General features: G+C 34.6%; 1 protein-coding gene across 2 annotated transcripts in view; it reads left to right on the top strand.

The window, feature by feature from the left end:
- PACRG (parkin coregulated) overlaps positions 1–26,824 on the top strand; it is a 632,164-nt gene that overhangs the window by 393,376 nt on the left and 211,964 nt on the right. The window contains exon 5 of one of the 2 annotated variants that reach the window (XM_007484866.3): positions 23,046–23,532. The exons of the other annotated variant lie outside the window; for it this stretch is intronic. Within the exon in view, the coding sequence (XP_007484928.1) occupies positions 23,046–23,119 (74 nt within the window). The 3' untranslated portion in view covers positions 23,120–23,532. Of the gene's footprint in view, positions 1–23,045; positions 23,533–26,824 lie in introns of those variants that run through there. 2 annotated transcript variants of the gene reach the window in all.

Below are 26,824 nucleotides of genomic sequence, written 5' to 3' on the forward strand. Positions count from 1 at the left end.
TTCTGCCTCTGGCTTTTTCAGTGATCAGGGGAATATGGTTAGTTTTTTGGGGGGGTCCTCAGATGTCCCATATGGAAATGGGATATATACCTCTTCCTATAAATTGTGTCTGTAAAGATATATTGCTATGTAGCATTGAGAAGAAAACAGCAGTTAGTATGGGGAGATTTGTATGAATTTTGATGTTAACATAGCAGAGAATGAAGAACGAGAGTATATACACACAGTGAGGAAGCCTAATTTGTTAGTGATTTGAAGCTCAATATATAACTCTTTTTGGAATATGTTTTGGCATGTTTACTTGGTCACACACAAAAAAAAATCAAGATTAATATTCACACCTGGACTCCCAACTGAATTGGATATATCATCCTACTTGTTTTTTCTAGATTCTACAACTGCCTTATGCCTAAAGTAGAATTTAAGAGACCATAAGGCCCATCTACCAACAAGTATCTTGTTGCTAATCTGTTTCAGTGCCATTATTAGTACTATTCAAACAGGGATTTGTTAAAGTATGAATGCATTAGCTGTAAAGGATAACACATTAAGCCATTAGCACTGTGAATGTGGTGCACAGAGATGAATTTTTATCAGACTAGTTATCTGTCGATTTGCAGAGAGCTCATCCTTGCGATAATGGTACCCAAGAAAAGAAAACATGAAGGGGAAGAAAGATGAGGGAAAGACCCAAAGAGTGGAGCATTGCCCAAGGCTTCCCACATTAGGGACCTGTGGGCAGCCAGACAATTGCCCCAAGGCCCTGATACTGGGGCAGAGGAAGGGAGGGGAGACTAATTGTAATATTGAAAAGAGCTAAGAGATGCCCACGACATGTTTTTTTTTTTGCCCATGACTTGTCCTTATTACTGATGTATTTTATGTGCTTCTTTAATGGAAAGCACAAAATCCCAAGGCTGTACTGATATTGTAGACTGATGAAATGTCATTATTATCTGAGTTTCATTGGAATGCTGTATACCTCTTAAGCATTCCCTGTGGTCTAAAAGGGACTGCTATCAGCACCACCTTTCATGGATTCATCTTCCCTGTCCCCCTTCCAACCTTTAATCACATTGTGCATAACCCAGGATTCCAAGGTAGCTATGCAGATCCTGTAGTTCCCTATTGGACCAGAATTGAGGTAAGGTTATATTCATTCAAGAAAGGTCCACTTGAGAAAGTTCTAGAATTTCCCTATAAAAGCTTCTTCCCTGGGTTCATTATTAATTCTGTAGGGATTCTCCAGGCATCTGTTAGAATCCCTGAAGTCAACCTTACCAGTCCAGGATATTTTTCTGAGGTCACTTTGAGCCCACTGTGAATCCAGGGACCACTTCAACTTAAAACAAATGTTTTTAGCCTAGCCTATTCTGATCTCACATCCTTGATGTGGTTAAGAACCTTGAAAAATATCCTTAGTTTGGATAACTTAAAGATTAGAGACATCCTGTTTACATGTACCCATTAACCAGACTCCTGAAAGAGCCCTGTATATCTCTAATTCACACACAAGTCAAGACATCACCCCAGAAGAAGAAATGATGAAAAACAACAAACATTGGATCAAATAATAGGGATAGAAGAAGGGAATCCATCATTTCCTCATATGTAAAATGGCAAGTTTGGACTAAATGATCTTTAAAGTTATAGCCTACTTATAACATTCTGTGAATCTGCTTTTCTTTGATTGTTATTAGATAAGGGTTATAGCATACAAATAATAACATTTGATCATATAAAGTGGTATTTTAGTTTGTACAATAGAAGTTTTATTTACAAATCGACTTGTAATAACATTTTATAATAATATATGTAAATATGTTATCTGTTATATGTTATGTTATTGTGTTATAATAATAACAGCTAGCATTAATAAAGAACTTGTAGATGTTCAAAGCACTTTATTTAGCATTACTTTCTGCTCCTCACAATAACCCTGAGAGGTAGAGGTTATTATCCTCCCCATGTTTATAGATGAGGAAACTGAGGCAAATAAAGGTTAAATGATTTCCCCCATGGACACAAAGCTTACCTTATACTTAATAAAGGCTCATTGACTGACAGTTTAACTTTGCAACTTTTTAAAACCCTTATCTTCTCTCTTAGAATTGAAACTAAGTATCAGTTCCAAAGCAGAAGAGTGAAAATGGATAGGCAATTGGGGTAAAGTGATTTTCTCAGGGTCACATAACTAGGAAGTGTCCTAGGGCAGATATCAACTGAGGACCTCCCATCTCTAGGTCTGGTACTCTATCCACTGAGTTACTTTGCTGCCCCTAACTTTTCAACTTTCTTCTGTCCTTTTTGAGGAATGTTATTTATCATACTTGTCTGTGACTTAACAAATTCTTCCAGACTATAAGCACCGTAAAAGCTCTGAGACTACATCCTGTACCAATTTTGTGTCCTCTCTAACAGTTAGCACAGCACTATTTACACATTTGGAGCTTAATAATATTTTCATTAAATAAATGAGTATTCTCATGTGCCCCCAAAAATCAAATGAATATAGATCATCTACTAAAATGTCTGCAAAAAGACCACTGTGGCCTTAGATTTGTCACATAAAAGTTATGTGACTTTTTGGCAAGTCAACTTCCTTATCAGTAAAAATAAGATAACAGCATTATGCTTTCTTCCTAGGCTTAAATGTGATATTTTTATTTAAAAAATATTCTAGGTAAAAGCATATGGGCTATGCTGCAACCCCAAGATGTTTTTTAAATCTAATTATTACAATAATTTATTACTTCAAAAGATCTATTATTATGGTGGTGGACTCTTCCCCCCTACAATCCCCAAACAGCATGGCTGTCTGTCCCTCTATGACTTAATAGTCAATGTCCATAAGCTTTGGTAGCTGGCATTCTGGTTTTGAGTCTTTCTGCATTTGCCTAAGCTGATCTAAGCACTATAGGCACAGGGTTTGTTACTAAGTTTGTCCTTGAATCCCTTCTGATCTGATGGGATGGACTTACCAGCAACAGTCAGTGGGCTATTAAGCTATTAAGGCACCATGCTTAGCTCTGGGAAGACAAAGAAAGACAAAAGATAGTCCCTGTTCTCAAGGAACTCACAGTCTAATGGGAAGTGGAGTGAGGAACAAGAAAACATACCAACAAATATATACATCATCAAATCAGGCTTCAGTGGAAAATTATTGCCATTAGGATTTTCATGAGTTTTTAGTGAAAAAACTTCTACAAGTATTAACCATTCTCCATTCTATGACTGCACTCTTGAATCTACTCATATTGAGAAAAGAAAAAAAAATAGTTGGAACATTGGAAAATCCTAAGTGCTCTGTAGGAAGAAATAATGAGAAAAGCACTCAATGAAACAGGAGGAATCAAAGGGAGAACATTGGTCTGAGAGCAAGCCACAGAAAAAAACATTTTGAAGAAGTTATACTAAAAACAAAGCTAAAGGAAGATGAGCTTTCCCTGACTCCCAAGGGGACAATGAGATATTTTTTAATCAATAGGTTAAAGTGTGGAGTGTGGAAGCCATAGTGGAAGCCATTGTGAGACATATCTCTAGTTATGAAGTCTCATATGGACATTATGATAGGATCTTCTAGAACAATGAATATTATCTGATTCTTCAAAAAACTGGTTAAGTAATTACTTAACTTAAAATATTTTACCACAAAGGCTTCTCCATTTTGATTTCTCGATATCCTTTCTCAGATAAGATTCTATGAAATTACTCCAGCCTAATTTTTTTTCTTATATCTCAGGGCTCTTGGATGCTCCTCCTTGTTAAATATTATAAATCCATTTATTCACAAATCTAATCAATTTATCATATCTACAGGATTGATGTCAATTTCAGGACTATTTATCATTCAGATGCACAGCATGACATGTCTCACTCTTGTCTAGCTTCATTTAATTTGTTTTGTGATTTCGCTTTGTAATTTCTAATATCAGTCACTCCAATGTTTCTGGGCCCTTTTGGTGCTTAAACTTCCTGGTGCTTATTCTATTGGTTTTACTTCACTTATCAAGACACACATGTGAGGAACTCATTTTTCCAGTCAGTCTTGGGTGTTTTTTTTTCTTCTATATTTCATCACTTTCATTCTTCATATGAATTTCCTCTCCCCTCTCTCCCATCAGTATGTGTCTATAGAAGTAGTATTTATTGCATATGATAAATTTAAGTAACCCATTTCTTTTAATCATGCAATATGTTTGTTCCATCATTGTGCATTTTCAGATCAGCACCTTTGAATTTAAAGAAAACAAACAGCCTCTTTTGTAAGCTAAGGCTCAAGCATAAATATACTGAGAGTGTATACTGAGATTTTTCATGAAAGTATAAAGGCTCACTAAAGGCCACTGATCTGGAAAACTTAAAACACAGACTGAGACATTATCATAATTTCAGGATTTGGGGGATTGTACCACTGAACACAAAAGCTGGCAGTTATTATATAGCAGAGACTTTCTAGACTTCATGATTGTGGGTACAGTAGGATATGAATAGACCTGATCACATTCAGCTATAGTCATACCCACCAATCAGCAACTGCCACTGGAAGCTGACATCTCATGAATTGCAAGTAGACAAAGAAGCGGGAATATAGCAAGTTGACAGCAGGCATACATGTGATGTGGTTGAGCTGGAATTGTGTTTCCATCATTTGCTATTCCTATCCAAAGCAACCTACATTGTATATACCCAAACTGGTGGTTCCTTCTGTGATGTGAGATAATTGTGCTTCTTTTTCAAACTTGTTGGGAATGGTTTTTATGGAGGAGAAACAGTTTGATTCTATAATGATTATGATCACTTAGGACTCTTTGCTTTGAGGAATTTATACCCTCAAATGCTATGATTACTTAGTCAAGATTCTTTCATGAAACTCTGGCCTCTTGGTATCATAGTCTCAGGGACTGGGAAAAAAACAAGAACATATGCTTTCACCTTTGTGTTCCCAAAAGAACATGGACCTTTAATGAGATAAGAAGAATTTATACTACTGTGCTGAGAGGAAGATACAATGGAAAGATCATTGACTCGACTCAGAGCGCCTAGTGGCAAATACAACTACTTGTACAATCTGGAAAGCCCTGATCAACTCACTTAATGCCCTTTGGTTTCAGTTTCATAGCTGGTTGCATTATGAAAGAAAATGGCCCCTGAGAAGAACTGATTGTAGTTTCTTCTACTTAGGTTCTTTTCTGAAGATATCAGTATGTGACTCAATCAAATAATCAACAAAGCATTTTGTGTGCATTAAATGGATCAGCCACTCTGTTCATGATCATAGGTTATTCATTGCTTATTATGAGTTTGATAGTAATATAAATAACAAATATCAAGGCAAAATAAATATGGGTAACTAAAACAGATCCTATTAAGTTGAAGACTATACTGGGATGATTTCTAGGAATAACCATGTTTTAATTATTATATTTTAAGTGTTATACCAAATTTTATAAATATTAGGGACATTCCTTTCCCTAGTCATCTGTCAAATCCTTCAGTACTTAGCATGAGTTCTAACAGTGCAACTAAAGTCATAGAACTTGAAAGTAGATGTCAAATCCTGAAGTACTTGAACTTCATTAAGCTTAAAGTCTAGGTCCAATCAGGGAGTTAGGAAGCAATAGTTAAGAATGGTGGGATGGATAAATGAACTAAGCAAGTCAAGAGGGAATGATTCCTTAGACCACATCTCAAAAACCAGAGGAATGTTTAATCAAAATAGAAAATAACTAACATTAATATAAGGCATCCAAAATTCTTTACAGTACATTATAGTCTTATTTGATTCTAATCAAGTCTTATCAAGTAGGTTGTACAGGTATTAAGCAATAGAGACTAAACCTATTATTTCATAGGTATAGAATATAGAGGAGTTCTTGATTTCTAAAAGATGGCTGAGTACATTTTATGGCCCCATCTCTGTTCTGTAGCAGTGAAATGCCCCTAAATCATATCAAAATGTGTCTCCATATCCCATGCCTTCCAGCCATACAGACCGGCCACCAGGGTCCTCATCAGTTTTAGCATAAGTACTAACCCTGCCCACCCCACCACCCCATTTTATTTGCTGTTCATTATAGTAAAGGAGTGATGTGCAATACTTCTGTGGGGGGGGGGAACCCCTCTAAGAATACAGTTAAACTCTTTACTTCAATTTCTAGTCTTTTATAGACCATAAAGTTACACAAGAATGTATGAAGAGAGGTAGGATTTGAACTCAGATCTTCCAAATTTTGAGGATTATTCTATCCTACATATTTCTGCTTCTCTGTATAGATATTATCCGCCCCATCCAGCAGATGAGAAAACTGAGGTTCAGAGGTCACATAGCTTTGCATGAGAGGGATGGATAAAACCTTGGCCTCTGTTTTGACTCTGAGTTCAAGATCACCACACCATACTCCCTCTCCTGTCACCAGCTGACTCCTTTTCTCCTCAGAAAGAATTGAATTCTATTTATCAATTACCTTAATTTAAAAAGCCTTCATTGAGCATTATATGCTGAGCATGATATTTGGCTCATGGGAACATATAACCAAGCAAAAGATATAGACCAGCAATCTCACTGGGGAAATAAACCTTAAATATGTGAAAACTGAACAATCCCATTAAAAGCAAAACAGAATAGAAAAGATAACTTATAAAGACATTTTGAGAAGGGAGAGATTAGCATAGAATGGGTTTGTTGGAAAAGGTTTCCTTGAGGAATTGTGACTTTGAGCTGTGCCTCCAGAGGATTTGGAGAAGTGTTGGGAAGGATATCCTAAGAGACTGAGATGAAATCCTGATTAGAGCCATAGAGACAGGAATATGAGCTAATGTACAGATCATTGTGACTGGAAGATATTTAATTTTTATACTAGTTTCAATAATTCTGTAGGTTTCAATTTCAAGTATGTCACAGAACTTAAAAATTGGAAAAGACCACAGCAGCCATCAAGTCCAACCCACACATGAAAGTAACCCACTCAGTAGCATCTGCTTGAAGACCTCAGAGAAAGGGAAATCCACCACTTGCTAGGCTTCTAGCTGGTTCTCATTGAGAGTAGAGGTTGCATGTGATCTCTGAAAATTTTGATCAGGGCATGTGAAATTATTACTAACAATTCCAAAAAGGCCAGTAGTCTCTAGGCAGCAAGTGAAGGTAACAGAGAAGAAATTTTGATTTTCTAGGGAACCTCCCTCCTCAAATGTTATGATGAATTGATTTATCATAGCAAGATTTTTCTGAGATAAATTAATGCAGCTATTTGTGCCTCATTTCTCCTGAACTGGTGCAGGCTGGGGATTAGAATCAGCCTTTTTTCTACTTTAGATAATCAAATCTCCCCACTTATCAAAACTATCTCTCTTCCTCTTCTTATCTCTCTAACCCTCCCACTGCTTTTCTAATTCAACATGTTTCCCCTAGCTCCCTTACTCCTTCCCTCTCTACTTTTGTGTGTGAAGAAGAAAGACATGAATTAATAGCTAAACTTTAATTATGCAACAGAATTGCTTGCATTCCAAATCCTACTGACAAATACTGAACTACTCACCCCTTGTAGGATAATTCCCTTCACTGTGGGTATGTGGTAGTGATAAGACTGTCATCAGGATACTCTTGATTTCATATCTGGATTTTGATACTGTATTATATTAGTTATATTGTATTACATTATGTTATCAAGCTCTCTGAGCCTCATTTTTGTCCTGTGTAGAAAATATACATCCATAATAATACCTCTTATACCTACTTCCCAGGGCAGTTGTAAGGATCAAATGAGACAGTGTATGTAAAATATTTTTAAAACCTTAAAGTTTAATTAAAATATCTATTAATATTGTCATCATTATTTTTATCTTCTTGTTTGATGGAGCTTACATAAAAAATCAGTCTTGGGGCAAGTGGAACAATCATCCAAGGATGATTCTTTTATATTTAGTGTTAAATGAAATATTGTGCAAGTGAATAAAATAATCGCATTTTTAGGTGAATAAAAGTTTTAGGAAGTAAGAAAGCCAGAGAACTGACTCTGAGAACCAATCCAGTAGCAGATAGGATGAGATTGGGAGGTTTGTCCTTCATATTTTGATTTCTGCTGCTAGGTTTCTAATTTTTTTCATTCCACATAGCTTGAAGATTATATGTATTTCATAAGGGTAACATCTTTCAGAATTTTTGTTTATAAGTTTTATAGTTGAATTGATGAAAAGAGAGGTAAACAGAGCCAAGAAAACATTATACACGATAATTACAACAATGTAAATGGAAAGAACAAAAGAAAAAATCAAAACGGAATGCCCTGTAATTGTAATGCCCAACATGGCATCAAATAAGATATATGAGAAGAGATTATATTGCCCCTTTTCCCTGCAACCCTTTTGCAGAGATAGGAAACTCTAGGTGTGGAACACTAATATATGTCAGACTTTCTCAATGTGTTGTTTGGTTTTACAGAAATGTTTGATTTTTTCATCTATTTGTTATAAGAAATTATATCTTTATTTTAAGGAATGATATAACAGGAGAAGAAATGCTATGTAGGGAAATATTGGTGACAAAAACAAAAGACATCAATATAATTTATTATTTAAATAAGTTTTGTGGGTTAATATTTTATCTAGAAAATTGTGGATAAGAGTTTGCTCTCTAAAAATATTTTGGTTCCAATACATTTTATTGATTTAGTTCTCAAGGGTATGTTTAGGTCTATGTTTGTAGTATAAGGATTTGTTGTCTGTTCATGAAAGGTAGCAAGCTTCTGAAGTATGATTCTAGGCTCCAGATTATGTTTTCCTAGTCGTACTACTATCATGAGAAAAGTTAGTTAGGTTTTATTAAAATAAAATCCCAGGCTATCTCATCATCAACAAAACAGCCAAATCATTAACAGAATGGAAAAGAAAATTAGGAGAGAAACAAAATATCTCCTGCTGGCTATTTATTCCCTTCCTCCTTCCTGTATGTGGCAAGATGACATTAATGCTAGATAAGAAAGGCTCTCCCTTTGTATATACATGCTGCCTCACTCACTTGGACTCTTGTCAGCCTGCATTGTGACAGCATATGGAGACACACTTAGAAATTTGCTTCCGAAGAGATGTTTGTATGTTTCTCCCTGCCTCTATCTTTAAAATTCCCAGGGTTGGAAAGCTGATTAGGTAGTAGCAACTAGACCACATTAATAGACTGTTGAGGAATTCTCAGTCAATCAAGCTGTAGTTGCACCTTATATGTGTCATTTAGAATGTAAGAACTAACAGTTGTGGGGCAACAGCTGAAATAATTAACTGCATTTCCAACCCTGAAAGAAGTAAAATTGTTTCTTGAAGCGTTGATTGCCATTATCATCTGAAAGATAAAAACTTTTGAAAACATTGTACATTACAGAAATGTGCTTAGATTATGGTGTTTTAATGGTTGTCAAGTTATAAAAAAAAATAGACAAAATATACCAGTCTTTTACTAAAAACAGACTGCTATGCTACCCTCATCAACTTTTTTTCCTTTTTTTCCTTTTTTTTCCAATTTACATAGATACTTTAGGTTAATCTGTCTTTCTGTTGAGGCATTGATCATTTTAAATTAATCCTTCCTTCAGTAGAATTTTCCATCACCCCACCATTCATGCATGGCTACATGTTCCCAGTGTAATAAATCAATATTTATGACAGCTTTGTCTACCAGGACAGTGTCCTATTCCAGTGCCTCATTGTATCAGGGAGGTGACCCTGAGTTCTTGGAGGTTATGCCACAAGACACAATCTCTGGCAGCTGCCACCAATCTAGAAAGGTTACAGGTGCAGGTATATGGTGCAATGGACTCATGTACATGCTTGTCATAGGAGGGCCAACTGCAATAAGGTCAGAGAAGCTTATACCTAGGTCAGCCAACCACAGAAACCCAAGAAAATTATCTACTGGGTATGGAAAAAAAAGTGAATTGATTCAGTAGAGGAAATAGCCACACTGGTGAAATCATGGAATTAATAAAATATTAAAGTATGGAATTAGGTCACATGCACACATTCAAAGGAAACCAATTTTAAGAAAACATTAAGGGAATAGACCAGGGCAAGACATAAAACAATAAACAGTGAGTTCCAAAAGTCTTGGTGTAATTTTATAAGCTTAAACAAAAGCAAGCATATGGAGATACACTGAAAGGTGAATAAATATGAAAGGTTAATATAAGCCAGGCTTGAGCTCATTCAGGGAATCATTCAGGTTCAAGTCACCTAAACTATGATTTTGTATGGACCATAAAAACCTTAATTTATCATTTACTAAAATGAATATGATACTACAAAAGATTTGTTTTTGAAGCCTAATTATTGTCTGTAAAGCAAATAAATTGTTGAAACAAGCCATCAGTAGAGAAAAAGAGTTGGATCTAAAATTAGGAAAGACATGAGTTCAAATGTCATCACTTTATGACTGTAGAAAGATATATAATCACTCTCAGAAGAGAAAGGAAAAGGAATAATAAGCATTTTTATAGTGACTGCTAAATGCTAGTCATATTTTACAAGTATTATGTCATTTGATCTCAGAACAACTTTTGAGTTAAGTGCTATTATCATCTCCATTTTACATTTGAGGAAAGGGAGGCAAATGAGGGTTACACAGTGAGGAGGTATCTAAGCCTAATTCCAGGTACAGTACCCTTTCCTCTGTGCCATTTAGCTGCCTCTGAAACTGTTTACTTATCTGTAAAATGAGGATAATAATGTCTACAGTAGCTACCTCACAAGGCTATTGTGAGGTTCAAACAGGAAAATTTAGATAAAAAGCTTTAAATAAATCTTAAAGCATTATATAAATATCAGCAATTATTGTCAAAGCACTGTCATAGTTATGAAAGAGTAGTATTACTTTTCTTTCTGAAAGTATGACTAATTTTTGTCATTTCTAACAAGAATTTTTTAAAACATGTGTTCCTTAAAAATATTTTTGTTCTTTAATTAAGATTTATTATATTTCCAAAAGCTTTGAATTGTTCCATTTTCTTTAAGCTTTTGAATGCAAAGTCTAATTGTTTTAAAATACTAAAATTGGCAAGATTATCTGAAGGAGATGATTACATGTGCTTAGGATAGCCACAGAAAATTGGATGAAATTGAAGAATTGGGGCAAGAGCTTAATTCTCAAGATCTTAATCCAGTCTCTTTTTTAGCGGTATAGAGAAGAACTGGGAAATATTTTTAATTTTATGGAGGGAAGGGCAGCAATTTTAGGAGATTTTTTCAAATAAATTTGAATATCTTTCTGCAGAATATACAAATGTTCTTACCAGAGGGTTTTGATCTGAATGAGGCAAACAAAAAAGTGCCAGGGTACCTAAAACCACTGTATAAGATAAACAGGAACAGCTACAGACGAATTGACTCAAATAGTTTGCTCCTACTAATATTTAAACAAGACTGATTTCTATAGGGAAAAAATAACTAGATGACCTAAATATCTAAAGCCTTGTGTTTTACTAGTAATAGACTGATTTATTTGGGTTATTTTTGCTATGAATAAAATGAAAACTGTATGCAGACAATGTTTAAAATCTAGTTTACATAATTTAAATGATTACTGAAAAGGAGCAAAAGGTTATTACTTCTAGGTGAGTCTAATTCTGAAAGCACAAAGCACTCAAGTTGTTTATATGATTTGTTAAACTTATACTTTTACAAGTCATTAGAATAATTGAATATAAGGTCCTACTCTATTATTTTTAATTGAGTCAAAACTGTATGTATTTTTTTTTTGCAAAGATCAAGTCACACAAAACCAATGAATGAGGAAGAAAATGTCCAAATAAATGAGGATTTCAGATGATTTTAGCTGTGTAGAAAAGAACTGTGAAATATCCTTTATCAGATGAATTTTTCAACTTGGAAAAATAGCTGCTTTTGACCATGCCAAGTTTTCAGAGATAATTATTTTAGTAGCTTTTGCTGCTACTCTTATGTTTATGTTCTCAGAATTTCTAATATAATTGCATTTTTAAATAATTTATAAGTTCTATTTAGAAACATATTCTTGGTTATGGTATATAAATTATTTCATGACAGAAATAGAGTTTTTATAATTAATATGTGTTATTATGCTGTGGTCTAAATTTTAAATAATGGGAGGAAACATTTAAAAATAGAACCTGGGGTATGCAGCTCAGTTTTTTTTTTTTAACCAAGGTATTAATAGGTCAGATGACACAATTACAATATCCCAACCAACTAATTAGCTTTACTCATCTCCATGTCTGGTGACTCTTTTCCCAACCCCAGACAGACATTTAACCAATGCATTATTATGGATCATCTATGGGGACCCAGTTTAGATATTTGGCTAACAGCACACAGTGTACATACATGAGTACATAATTTGTCTTCCTAGTTGTGTGTCACTAACACCATCTTTGTATAAAAAGGGGCACCCCTTTTTTTGCTTACTTAGCTGTATCTGAGATCTCATATGTTCAGATTAAAATTTCTCATCTTCTCATCTATATCTTTCTATAACTAGTCCTTGTAACAGGGGTTCTTAATCTGGGGTCTCTATACTTTGGGGATTTTTAAAGTATTTCTATTACTTTATTTTTTTCTAAAACCATACCTTCCATCCCAGAATTGATCCTAAGTATCCATTCTAAGGCAGACTATTGCAGACTAGGCAATAGACTTGCCCAGAGTCACACAGTTAGGAAGTATCTGAGGTGAGATTTGAACCCAGGTCCTCCCCAATTCCAGGTCTGGATCTCTATCCACTAAGTAACCTAGCTGCTCCTTATAACTTATTATAATATCATTGGTTTCCTTTGTACTTTATGAGAGTTTTATAAATTTAAAAACATTATTCTGAGAATGGTTTCTCCAGATTGCTAAAAAAAAAAGTCTCTGAAACATAAAAGTTTTTGTCCTGCCACAGACAATACAGTCATTCATTGGATATTCTACATATCTCTAGTATATGGAATTGTGCCTGGGATATAGTACTATTTAATAAATGCTGATTGATTGATTTACCTTTTGATTCTTTTAACGTAGCACAAAGACATTTTTAGCAATATGAATGAGGTCTAGCTTTATAACAAACAGTCTAGTGGTGGCCTATTTCAAGCAATGACTAAAATCTAAATGGATAATAGGTATTACCAGCTTTATACACTGAAACCCACAAGGGAATAAAGGTAGTTCAGAAAGGAGAGAAGAAGAAAAAAAGGTGAGAAGAAGCTGTCACCTGTTTTGATGAAGCTTTATTCCTGAGAGATTGCTCCTTTCCTTTATGATATTTCAGACATCCTAATCATTCAGGGAAGCAAAAGAGTTAGAAATTGAAATTCAAGGGTAGAAAGATGAGATGCCATAGTCATAGGAGTTAAGAGTGTTTTGAAGAAAAAATATGAGTATTTGAAGTTCTTCCTTGATGGACAAAGTTATATTTTAATGACTTTTATGTGAAGCAACTGATACAGTGAAAGAACACTAGAATTGGATTTAAAAGAATTTAGTTTACATCCTAGTTTTTCTACTTCATAATTATGTGATTTAGGGCAAGACTTAACCTTCCTGGTCCTCAGTTTACTTTACTGTAAAAATGAAGGAGATAGGCAAAATGAACTGTAAGACACTTTTGAGCTCTAAATCTATGAGGAAGATGGGGATGTAAACTTTAGAATGCATACTGTATTCTAGTTATCATGATAAACTCTATTCAGGAGAGTGAGCTTGTTTCAAGGGACATGATGTCACTTGTACATCTCAACCTTCTTATGCTATATTAATAGAAGTATAATGTTTAGAAAGGGGGGAGGAACAGTGGCCCTCTATTCTGCCAAAGTCAGACCATGTCTGAAGTCTTACTTATAATTTTAGAGTCTAGAAGATGGAAAGTTTTCAGTATATTAAAGGGTCTGGAGGTGAATGAATTAATGAAAAAAACATTTATTATGCACTTATTAAGTGCCAGGCATTGGGATAAGTGCTGGAGATACAATTAGAAAAATTGAGACAGTCCTTAATTGTAAGGAACTAATTTTCTAATTCAGAAGACAACACATAAAAGAAAATTCATCTCCAGGGCAGCTGAAAATGTCTATAAATATTAAGGATGCTGTGGTGGGGAGGATAGTACATCTTAGATTAAAAAATAAGATTGGATAAATGTTTGGAGAACTTAAAAATGTTGAGTCCAGTCAGATAGTAAAACCTGGAGAATTTTTGTAGGATAGATAGGGCAGATGATAAGGCATGGCTGTCTTCCATCAAGATCATTAGGGAGATTGTTACTGTTGTCTGTTATGTTACCCAAACCCTCAAGTCAGTCCAGCAGCTTAGGCAAAGAGGGAAGGTATATCCATTGGCAATAGTTATTTCTACCACCTGGCCATCTGGGACATTTTGGGGGTCACACTGGAACTGGGTGAGAGAAGGTAAGGGAGATAGAACATCCCAGTGGTGGTGCTTTCTTACTACTCAGGTGGTTATAAATTAAGATAACCATTACATGAACATCCTCCCCAACATGAGGGAGGAAGGAGTGCATTCTCCTTTTGCACATAGGACATGTGAGCTCAATTCTAGAGGATTCCTGTGGCCAAAAAGTAAACTTCTTTGTTATTGGGTCATGCCGGTATGAAGATGAGTTGAAGGAACTAGGAATATTTCATCTAGAAAAGAGGATGTGATAGTAACATTCCAGTATTTGAAAGGTGTTCTTGTGGAAGGTGACTTTTATTTTTTATGCCTGGCCCCAGAGGACAGAACTAAGAATATTAAGTGAAAAGTTCCAAGAGGCATATTTAGGCTTTATAGAACAAAAAGCTACCTAACAATTGGAGCTATCCAAAAATGAAATGGATGGCCTAGGAAAGTAATGAATTTCTCTTCATTAAAGATCATCAGTACCGTGTGATCATTTGTCAAGTATGTTGGAGGGGGCATTCTTGTTGAGATCCATGTTGGACAACATTCTTCTTTACCACTGAGATATGGTGCTTCTCTGAAAACATGAGTATTGACAGACACCTAATATCTGTCAGGTAGGAGAGGGTATAATTATTTCTAACCAGTCCTAAAGGATTGAATTGTAAGTCATGAGTTAACAAGCAACCCTCATTTGAATGTCCTTTGACAAGTAATTTCAGAACACTTGGCTTCAGTTTCCCTAAATGTAAAATGGAAGAGATTAGAATAGATCATCTCAAAGATCCCTTTAATTTCTGAATCCTAAAATCCTATGATAGTCTGTTGAACTATTTACCTGTACATGCAAATATTGGTATACTACTACATGTGAATATTTATTGAATATATATAAGATTTATTTGCCTTTAAAAAACACATTTACATTTCCTATTTATTTTGGCAAATGTGGTTTAGATTTATTTGCAATGCTTAGGAATATTCTCTGAAAAACATATGTTTTGTAAAGTAATGGCTACTTTAATAACTTTTTGCTACCATCAATAAAACTAATCAATTACCTATTCGGGCAAGAAGAGAACATTGCATAGTTTTGGAACAATAACATCATCTCTTGCCAAAAATTAAATTTAAGACCTTGAATATTCGGAAACATTATTTATAAATTGAATGAGAGGCAACTTCCTTTCTGATACTCAGCTTCTGATTAGAAATAGGGCTGGGATGCCAGAATGCTGTTTTCTATATTACTCTTCACCTTAAAGCTTTGAACAGTTTAAAAATATCTTTAGATTAATATGACTTCATAATGACCTAGGGCAGCTGATGACAGCATAACCTTTGTAGAGGAAAAAGTAAGATTTGCTGTTAAAAGTCTAAAGTCATGCAGTGAGTCATCAGTATAGCCAAGTATAGAATCCAAGACTTCTGACATCATCCATCTATAATTCTCTTTGTCCAGGGTTAAACTCAACTAATATCTGAAATCCAAGCTATTTATTTGATCCAGCTGAGAAATACCTAAAAAAATGTTGGATTTGAAGTCAATTTGGAGTCTTAGTAATGAGCTTGTGTGTAGAAACTTTCATTCATTCAAAAGTGACTTGAATCTCACTAGTGTGCTTTTTCACTCAAGTAAAAGATACAGTCCCAATAAACTAATTTTCTAGGTGTTTTGTTTTTTTTCACTTTTTTGTTCCTATTACCTCCAGGGTCAGATATAAAATCCTTTGTTTGACTTTTAGAGCCCTTCACAATCTAGCTTCTGCCTACTTTTCTAGTCTTCTAATATTTTATTTTACCTACTTTTACCTACTCTCTAACCCAGTAACATGACACACTTATCTCCTAATCTGCCATTTTGTTGGCTGCCCAAGAACTGGAATGCTCTCTCTACTCACACCTCCTCTTCTTGGCTTCCCTGCTTTCTATCAAAACTCTACCCATTCCATTTTCTGCCATTCTATAAATACCCATTTCATAGATATAATTTTATAATAATGTAAGTATTTTAATCATAATAGACTCAGTGGAAATTATTGTACTTCTATAGTTTAACAAAGGGGAATTACTGAATGTAAACTAACATTACATAGTGCTTAAGAGTATAGGAAACACTTTTTTTTATTACATCCTTGAAATATAGATAATGCATGTTATTTTATTTCCCTACTTTATTGGAGAAACTGGGGTTCAGAGAAATTGATTTCGTCAAGATCACACAGCTGCTACAAGAGTAGAAAGTAGAGCGTAGGTCTTCCGACTTTGAGGCCAACATTCTATGATTGATTTGGGATGGCTTATTTCAACTAGATGACTTTCAAAAGAGCGCAACTAAAGAATTTCAATTTTTTCACTTACAATAGAAATGCTATTGTTCTATTCAAGGTAGAATTTAACTATGATTCATCAAAGAAAGATTTAGTGGCTTTTTGAAAAACTGAATCTTCATACATGAAACCATTAGTATCATAATTGATTTAAAAGATGAATAGATTAAACATTTATCATGAGTGCAGCCATGTTTTTAGACACAAAAGGACATTTCATACATGAACTACTTTGAGATATAAAAATAAGCAAAGAGAATTGTTATGATAGCTCTGAGACTAGATTTGTCGTGGCAATGATTTTGAAATATGAAACAAGGTGGTTTGTCTTGAGAAACTTATCTTCTAGAGTGTACTGCTGTCATTCCCACTGAGATTATATTTATTTAATGAGTTCTGTTTTATGGTATCTACTTATGTCTTTTTAAGCTTCCTCCTTCTTTGTTATGCCTTATATACTTTGGAGAGGAATTTCAATTTTATCTTTTTCCATGACCTACCTTGTTCAAATGACCATAATCTATTTTTCATTTTTGACTACCTTAAAATCACATTACCTCCTCTTTCTGTTTTTCTGATTGTTTGCTAGCATTCTTAAGGTCAATAAGCTCTCATTATTCTTTTAAGGAAGCATTAAACTACCTGATTAGGATAACCAGTGAAATGTTACTAGCTAAATATATAGTACAAAGTTGTTCTAAGCTTAGAACACATCCCATCTGTCAAAAAAATTGGAGGGATAGCAAAAGTCTTTTAGTTACTTCCACTCTTGTGTTATTCCAGTATACCATTTTCCTCACTTTAATTTAGTCAGAATAGAAAACCAAGCAATGATAGTTACCTACTTAAAAAGTTCATTTTTGTTGTTGTTAGATGTTTGGAACTCAGAACAGAGAATAATATTTGTATTGCTTGGATTTGGTAGATAAAGGAAGTAGAACTTGGACTACATTTTCCCTTTAAAATAATGGATTAGTCAATAGCAAGCTTTACAGCCCACTAAACAGAAGCCTATTTAAGTTGCCAATCAACACTGCCCAATCACCACATTAAGTAGTTCCTTTGGTAAAATATGTTGTAATTCCAACTGGGAATTCCCAGGAACACATTGATAGAACTTGATCATCTTTCTGAGATTCTATAACTATATATTCGAGAGCTGCCTACCTTCCCTATCACCAGCTTAATCACTTTTTCCCATCTCCAATCTCATATGCTGAAGCATTAGCGCCCACTCACCATCTAATGGAAGTTAGCTATGGAAAAGGTGTTGGACTTTTAGAGTCAGGCAAATCAAATCAAGCATTTATTAAGTGTTTATATGTTTCATTTTGTGAAATGTTTTTGTTGTTGTTCATTTATTTCAGTTGTGTCCAACTCTTCATGATCCCATTTGGGGTTTTCTCTTTTTTTTTTAAACCTTACCTCCCATCTTAGAATCTATACTAATTATTGGTTCTAAGACAGAAACGTGGCAAGAGCTAGGCAATAGGAGTTAAATGGGTTGCCCAAGGTCACATTGCTAGAAAATAACTGAGGCCAAATTTGAACCCAAAACTTCCCATCTCTAGGCCTGGCTTTCTATCCACTGAGGCACCTACCTGCCCCATTTGGGGTTTTCTTGGCAAATATTAGAGTGATTTGCCATTTCTGTCACCAGCTCATTTAACATTTAACAAATAAGGAAATTGAGGCAAATAAAGCTAAGTGACACCAAAGGTCACATAGCCAGTCTGAGGTCTGATTTGAACTCAGATTTTCCTAACTCCAGGCAACACCTACCTGCTCCTTTGCTAAATGCTAGAAATTTTTTAAAAAGAAGTCAAGAATAGCCCCTGTTTTCAATATGCTCACTTTCTAATTGGTTATAAGCAAACCATGTTAAACATTATAAGATATATATTCAAAGCAAACTAGAGGTAATCTCAAAGAGAAGGGACTGACATCGGATGGGATTAGTCAGAAGAAGGTTAAGTCTGGGCTTTGATACTATATGGACAAAATAATTTTACTTCTGAACTTTGATTTGCTTCTTTATCAAGTGGGTATAGTAACAACTGTAGTATTTCCCTGTCTAGGTTGCTGTGAGGATCCAGTGAGACAATGCATCTAAAATTCTTTGTTTAAAAAAATCCCTAAAGTGCTATATAAAATGCCAGCTATTGAATTATTATTTATTTCAAAGCATTCTTACCAAGAAAATAAAACATGTTGGAAATGTCAATTAATTAAGATTATGTTTCAGTTTTTCCTCTGCCTCCTATCACTATCACTCCCATTCTTTGGCAGTTGTTGCTTCTAGGTTTCTGAATTCCATGTTCCTCTTCTCCTTATTAGCAGGCAAATGAAGACTACCCAGCATAATGTCTTGCACATAGTAGGGGCTTAATAAATATTTTAATGTAGGAATAAATGAATGTCAGAAGACCAGAAGTATAAAAACTACAATCGTTCTGAGATATAGTTCCATTTGGTAGAGAACAACTAAAAGGAGTCCCAGGAAGAAGGGATTATGGTGTGAATTTATGCATGAGAAAAGAATACAGATACTGTGCATAAGTGTGCAAGTTGTCAGGAAGAATTCCACATCCTAGATCTGTTTGATGACCTGAGGGGAAAAACAGATTAAAATAATCACTTGCAAAGCATATATGGCAGAAAAAGATTGACAAGAAATAAGAAAACATTGTTATCCGTGTTACAAATGCTGCAAATCCAAAATGAAATATGCATTATTTGTTATCATTGGGGAACAATGACCTTAATATCATGAAGTATAAAATGTGTGCAATATCCAACTTCCTTGTAAGCTTATTAGTTGGTTTAACATCTCAATTTAGATTTTTAAGATTTTTTTCTCACTTAAAGTATCAAAACAAGGTTCTGCAATGCATTCAATGATGAACATTTAAAGAATATCTTATTTAACTTAAATTATGGGAACAATAATATGATGGTAGATAATTTGGACTCCATTATTTCTTAAAACCTCTTTTTTTTTAATTCTCAAAACAGAGAATCATGCACCATAATACAGAGAAAATACATCTGAATTCACACACACACACACAAAAACCCCAGAAAACAAAAATGCTCATTTAATACTCTTTCCCTATCAGTCTCCCTCTATACACAAACTGAACTTTAGCCTTCTGTCTGGGACCAATATTGGGATCCTCTCTTGAACCAGAAAGTTTGATATATCCTGACATATATACCACCCCAAGTAAAAAGTTATAGCCACTGAATCTATCCAGACATGAAGAACCTAGCAAAAAAAGGGGGGGGGGAGACTAAAAGACAGCTGCTTTTGACATAAGATCAGTCCTATGCTAGGGACTCATAAGTTATCCTGAAACATCCTTTCCTACCTCCACCTGGCCAAAAAGCAGCAGATGCTAATTCAGATCAAGCATAAAAGGAAAGAAGAAGAATGAAGAGCAAGATTGTATGGTTGTGTGAGGCCTGAAGAAAAGAGGACTAAAAACCAGGTTTGACCTTCTCCTTCTACAAAAAGAGAAACTCAGAGCTGGGACCCAGGCTAATTAAATTTCTCATCCTGAGAATCAGGTGAGACAATTTTGTCACCTAGCCTTGGGGATGTGTCCACCAGCAATGAAGAAGGAATCAAAAAGTGAGTTATATTGATACATAAGGCAAAAAACCTTTAATTTTAGAGATTTCAAGAGGAACAATCATAGTGAAACCTCAGAATAGAAGTAAAGAAATCACTAAAGAAGTTCCTAAAACTAAAAGGATGAATGAGTACAAAATCATCAATGACATTTCAAAGTTCTCTTAACAAACATAAGTCAAAAAAAAGTAAAGCAATGCCTGATGAAATACAGAATGCTATTTTAACTTCTAATATAATCTCCTAAGAGAGTATGTATGATTTAGCAACAAGAAATTCCAGAATGATCCAAAAAGAAATATAATCTAGAAGAAAGCAAATGAAGAATGACTATTTATCAACATTTAGAGTTCAAAGCAAAAACTATAAATCAGTCAGCAAACACTTATAAAGTCTTCACCATGTGCAAGGGCTCTATGCTAAGCATTGGAGAGATAAAGAAAAAAAAAAACTTAACCCCTGCCCTTAGGAAGCTTCCACTCAAATGGAAGAGATTGAAATGTATCAAAATATATCCATATAAAATTAAAAAACCCAATTACCAAATAAGAAAAAAAAGATTTCTCTAAAGAAGAAAAAGGAGAAAAAAGATTCCAAACAAAAAATTATGAAGTGGAGGAAACACTGGCAGAAGAGAAACAAAAAACATTAAAAGAACACATCATCTCTATAAAATCCAAAGCCATTAACCTCAGAGTCAAGAAGCACAAATACAAATGAAAAACCCTATGATCTCCTAAAAGAACAAGACAAATGAAAAAATTTAAATACCACAGTGCAAGAAATAAATAGAAAATTGTCCACAGCTTTTGAAAAATATTGAAAGAATCCACACAGATCCTCCAGAAAAAAAAAGAAATAATCATTGTATGCTGCAAACTCTAAAAGATATAGTGGTTTGTTAAATTTATTATAGTTGGACTTAATATTTAATTGGTGTTCCCAAGGGATTTAATTTCTAAACCCCAAAATGAATTACTAATGTAGAATGGAATTTATGGTCATTTTATTTACAATAGAGGGAAGATATTAAGGAAAGGGAGAGAGAGAGAGAGAGAGAGAGAGAGAGAGAGAGAGAGAGAGAGAGAGAGAGAGAGAGAGAGAGAGAGAGAGAGAGAGAGAGAGAGAGAGAGAGAGAGAGAGAGAGAGAGAGAGAGAGAGAAAACACTCCAGCTTCCTGTGAGTCAGGTAAAAATTCTAAGGCCCTAATCAGGGAAAAGGAGTCTCAAGATGATGGACCTTTCTTGGAGGTTCATACCTCCAGAAAGAGCAAGGAACTAAGTCAGTCTTTACACTCATCAAGGGTGACCATCTAAAAAGAAAGCAGTCTGAGGTCTGCATGAGCTCCTCCTGAGATCCAGTTACACAGCCAAGTGTCTTCTCTCCAAGTTTGAATATCTGTCTTCCAGTCTCTCAAGTGTCTCTTCATTCCAATGCTGAGTGATCTGTCTTCCAGTCCAACTCCAAGTGACTGAATGATCTTGATCAATCCATCGATCCATTCCACTATTTAAAGACCTTTTTCTCTTGTGTCCCCTCCCCTAAATTTTATGTCTACTAATCACAGCAGACCTCCTCTCCAGGACTGCCCATTCTTTCACACCTGGGTCACAGACCTCCTACTCAATGTATAAAATGGGTGTTCACACCTTTTTGTGGTTAGTTCATACCTTTTTGTAGTTAAAGTGGGTAGATCTACTTTAAATACTGAGTTAACACTTTGGGGATTAAAATCTAAAAATAGAAAGGGGATTACAATTTAATCTTCCCAATAAAGAAAGAGCTAAGTACCTTCATTGTTACAATCAGGAGATAGCTAAATCCAATCTTCACAGGTTAAATAATAATTTCAATTACAAACAATAAGTTTCTGCAAACAACTAGGAAAAAAGACCTTCAAATATTTTAAGTGAAATTTAAATAACAGAAAAAAAAATAAATAGCACAAGCATTCTATAGAAGCTGCAGAAGTAAACAGAACCATATATTTTGAAAAGCAAGAGTTAAATCTGCAGCTTAATATGACATCCTTTGAAAACTTGGGTCTTAAAAATCAATGAAAAAAATGAACATTATACAAAAAGGAGTCATATGATCCATTCCTGAAATTAAAAATTAAAAAATGAATTTTTCAACTTACAAAATCTCCAAATGACAAACATAAGAAAGGCAAATAAGTATAATTACCACTGAAAGAATAAGTAATGAAATAAATTACCCCAATTTTTAAGATTATTTAAGAGACAGGTAAAAAGACTTACCTATGATGTTTGTTTGTTTGTTTGTTTGTTTTAATATGGCTTCATTAACATTTAAAAGCATAGAAGAGGTTAAAGAACTTATAGAAAAGTAATGCAAGCCGAGGTTCAAATCTGACCTCAGACACTTCCCAGCTGTGTGACCCTGGGCAAGTCACTTGACCCCCATTGCCTAGCCCTTACCACTCTTCTGCCTTGGAGCCAATACATAGTATTAACTCCAAGACAGAAGGTAAGGGTTTAAAAAAAAAAAAAAGTAATGCAAGGAGAGCCACAGAATTGAAGCACTATGGAGTATATTCCATAGATCCCTTATAAACAATATATTATGTATATCAGAATTACAAAGTGAGAGGGTACATAAATGAGGAGATATTAAGTAGAAGACAAAAGGGAATGAGTGATGCCCTGTTATGAATTCCATAGGTGAACAGAAGAGGAATGATTCTCATAGATTCTCAGCAAGAAGAGGTACTACTACGAGAGAACAGGAAAGGTAGAAGAAAAAGGGATTAAATATGAAGGAATGAAAACAGAGGTCTCAACCCAACAAATAAAGACAGATTCCACTGAAGAGCACTCATGGAATAAAGCATATTTATGGAATGGGAGATATGGACCTCATAAGAGTTGCATTTGAGAGGAGTCAGTATATTGGAAAACTATCTTCTTTGAGATAATATGTTGCTTCTATGGACAAAAGCTTGGCCCAAGATAACAGATGTGTGAACTCCTAGGTTCTACCTATACCCAGAAGAGTAGAGAGAACATAGACCAAGAACTGGAATTGCACATAGTAGAAAGGAGAAAAATAATTTGGAGGATAAGGGAGAATAAGGTAGAGAATTTTACTATATATTTTGGGACAGTGTCATTTCACATGGGAATTCATACTTTAAATCAGAATGAGTTGGGCACCCAGATCTTAGGATCATGATGAGAACTTTTAAGAATTTAAAAACCAATGCTATTTGCAAACATGCTATTGTCCTCAAAAATCTAGTTTCTGCTTAGTTAGATACACATATGCTTGCTTATGTGCACATGCACACACACACACACACACACACAAATAATGTATGTATATGTACTTACCTTTGATTTCTTTTAAGGGTAAAATCCAAATATAATTTGATTCTTTTGCAAATATACTTATTACCTGTAATTGCTATAGAGATCAAAGCATCATCAAAATAGAACACATCACCAAGTTACCAATATCATGAACTATTTAGGACTCAATAATTATTATTAAAATGGACCACTCAAATAGATCTATGATCTCATCAATGTAGTTATTCCCTTCAGAGATGCAGATCAAATCCACCCATGCCTTCCTGTTCCTGTAACTCTTGCCCATTTCTTACAATAAGTTGGCCACAAAGGTTTCCCCAATGAACCAAGGGTTTTCCTAACTTTTTTCTGATGTTGCAGGGGTTAATGTTGGTTCTCTCTCACTTTTGTCCCATAAATGACCAATGTAGTTTCCTTTGTGCTATATACATGTCTTTGACAATGTCCTTCATTCTGGTTCTTCTTTCTAATTCCTCATTTCAAAATATGTTGCAACCTGCTCACATAAGCCATGTACTTTACCATTGCCCTCTGGGTAAAACTCTTTTTTTAACTCTTTGTAGACAACAGCCAAACTACCAAACTAGGACACACTCAGTATTAAAAAAGATAAGCCTTTATTTCAAGGAAATTAAGAAGTCATTTAGAGAATCCTACAACTTCCATTACTATCTTCTTCCTAGTTTATTCCATGCCCAATGGTACAAACAATTTGTCTATTTACAATGTCAATATGTATAAATGTGTGGATGTAATGTACATGCACATATGTACATATATATTTATATACATAAATACATATGCATTGTGTAATTTCTCTGTGGGTTTTTCATCTGAGTATAATTATAACCTGAATCCATTTTAGATTTGTTGCCATAATTATTATTCAAAAGTACTTAAATGTAAAATGCCCTTGTTTAAATAGGCATTTGGGTAAAATCTCCAGTCCCCTCATCTTAAAGTGAGATAATTTCTTGAGGAATTTCATAGTTTTCATTAATATTTGTATAATTCCAGCTATGAGGTTGTTTTGAGTAAACTATTGAAACTATAATTATAGCTCAAACGAGTTTAATAGAAATTGTATTTCAAACAAATTCCAGTTCTTGCAAGCCAATCCTCTGACTCAATTCCCAAATGGAGCTAATTGTGCAAATTTGATTGTGACATTTTTTTTTAAACTATAAAGTCATAGACATGTGCACAGGGTTAAATCAGCCAGAAGACTCCATGTAATCTCCCAGATTAATAAAGTGGTTTTATCTTCCATGTTAGTCCAAAATTTCCCTTACATTCAATATTTTCCATGAAGGGTTTTAATAAGTACTTAATAATTTGTCCTCGTTTCTTGGGAAGCAAGCACTCCTGGTACAACTTTATGCAACAAATCACCATGGGAAAAAGTACTAAATCTGTATTATCAGTTCTGGAAAAAATAAAGATGAGACAGATACATAAAATTACCAAATCAGAACTGAGATATGGTTCTGGATGGCCAGAAATTGAGACACTAACATTAGGTAAGTGCTTTAAATTGGGGGGAAAAAACTATGGAGGAATATGTTTGGAAAGGATCACTGATCCCTTGTGGTCCAACTTCATTTTTACTAAGAGATTGATGTTTGCAAGAAATAGAGGAATTCTATTAACCTCTCTCCCACTTCCCCAAAGACTCTTTCTTTCATCCTCTCCCCATCATTGTTAAATTTCAACATTCCTACTTAGTATTGCTAATTATTAATTATTGTTAAAGAGTTACTTCTAATTTAGCAGCCACTGGGGCGACCTTATTTCCTTCAGTGCAGATATCTTGTAGGACTCTCCCAAACATATACTGTTTGCTGCTGTAGAAAAAGACCTTTTCTTCTGCATATCATAAAAACACTTTCTGCCAGATCCTCCCTAGAAATGGCAGGTTTGGATGCTGCATTGACTCTTTGAAATCCTTAGGGTACTATTTAATGCACTATAGTAATGATTTACTCAGTAGTACTCTACCTAGAGTCAATGCAACTGCCAAAGCTAGGTACTGTTTCCAGGGAGAATCTGACTGAATGTGCCTTTATAAGAAGCAGAAGAAAATGGTCTAGAATAAATAGTATGAAATGTTCTCTGAAGCAAGTGCTCTGTTTGAGAGATCATTGGCCTTACCCTAACTTCATTTTCACTAAGCCCATGCCTAGCCTGTGGTATTGCACCTGGGAAACATTAAAGCCCAACTTGAGATGAGAAATATTCAGAGTAAGCAATCCCAAAGCAAGATGATCTCTCATGGTACTTTGTCTAGATTCCCTCCTTTGCCCTTATTGCAGTCTATGTAATATACTTAATCACTTAACTGTTCAAGACTCATTCTACTTATTTCTCTCAGGATATTCTCCCGTCTTTTGGTTTTTGTGATACTCTCTCTTGATTTCTTTAATAATCTGTCAACTTTCCATTTCCTTTTGCTGGATTATCATCCTTCACCTGCCCACCAAACATGAGTATTCCCTACGGCTCTGGGCAAAGCATCCTTCTCTCTTTGCATTCCTTCCCTTGGCAACCTCATGAACTCTCATGGGTTCAATTATAAACTATATGTATTATTATACTGTTATATCATGTTCTAACACATTTCTTGAATTACAGTTCTGTGTCACCAATTGCCTACTGAAAATCTCCACCAGATTGTATTTCATACTCACTTGGTCTATAAAAAATTAATTCTCTTTCCCATTCCTCTAAACATATCACTTGTCCAAATTTCCATTTTTTCTTTCCAAGTTGATAACAACCCCCTCTATTTGCCCATGTTTCTAACTTTGTGGTCATTCTTGACTCTTCCCTTTTCCACAAGCCCCTTACAAAATCAGTACCCAAGTCTTGTCAATTCTACTCACAACATATCTTTTATAACAGGATCTTCTTTTCTACTAACATGGTCACCACTTTAGTTTGGTCCTCATGCTATTTCAATAAACTCCTAAATGGACTCCCTGCTTCCTCTCTTTCTTTTTTCAAGTTCATCTTCCAAACAGCTACAAAAATAATATTCCTAAAACATAGGTCTGACAATGTCATTCCGTTGCTTATGAAATTTTCAATGGCTCCCTATTTAGAATAAAATGTTACTTTTGTTCAGTTGCTTC

The sequence above is a fragment of the Monodelphis domestica genome, chromosome 2 (assembly GCF_027887165.1).
Source record: "Monodelphis domestica isolate mMonDom1 chromosome 2, mMonDom1.pri, whole genome shotgun sequence".
In the NCBI taxonomy this organism is placed as follows: domain Eukaryota; kingdom Metazoa; phylum Chordata; class Mammalia; order Didelphimorphia; family Didelphidae; genus Monodelphis; species Monodelphis domestica.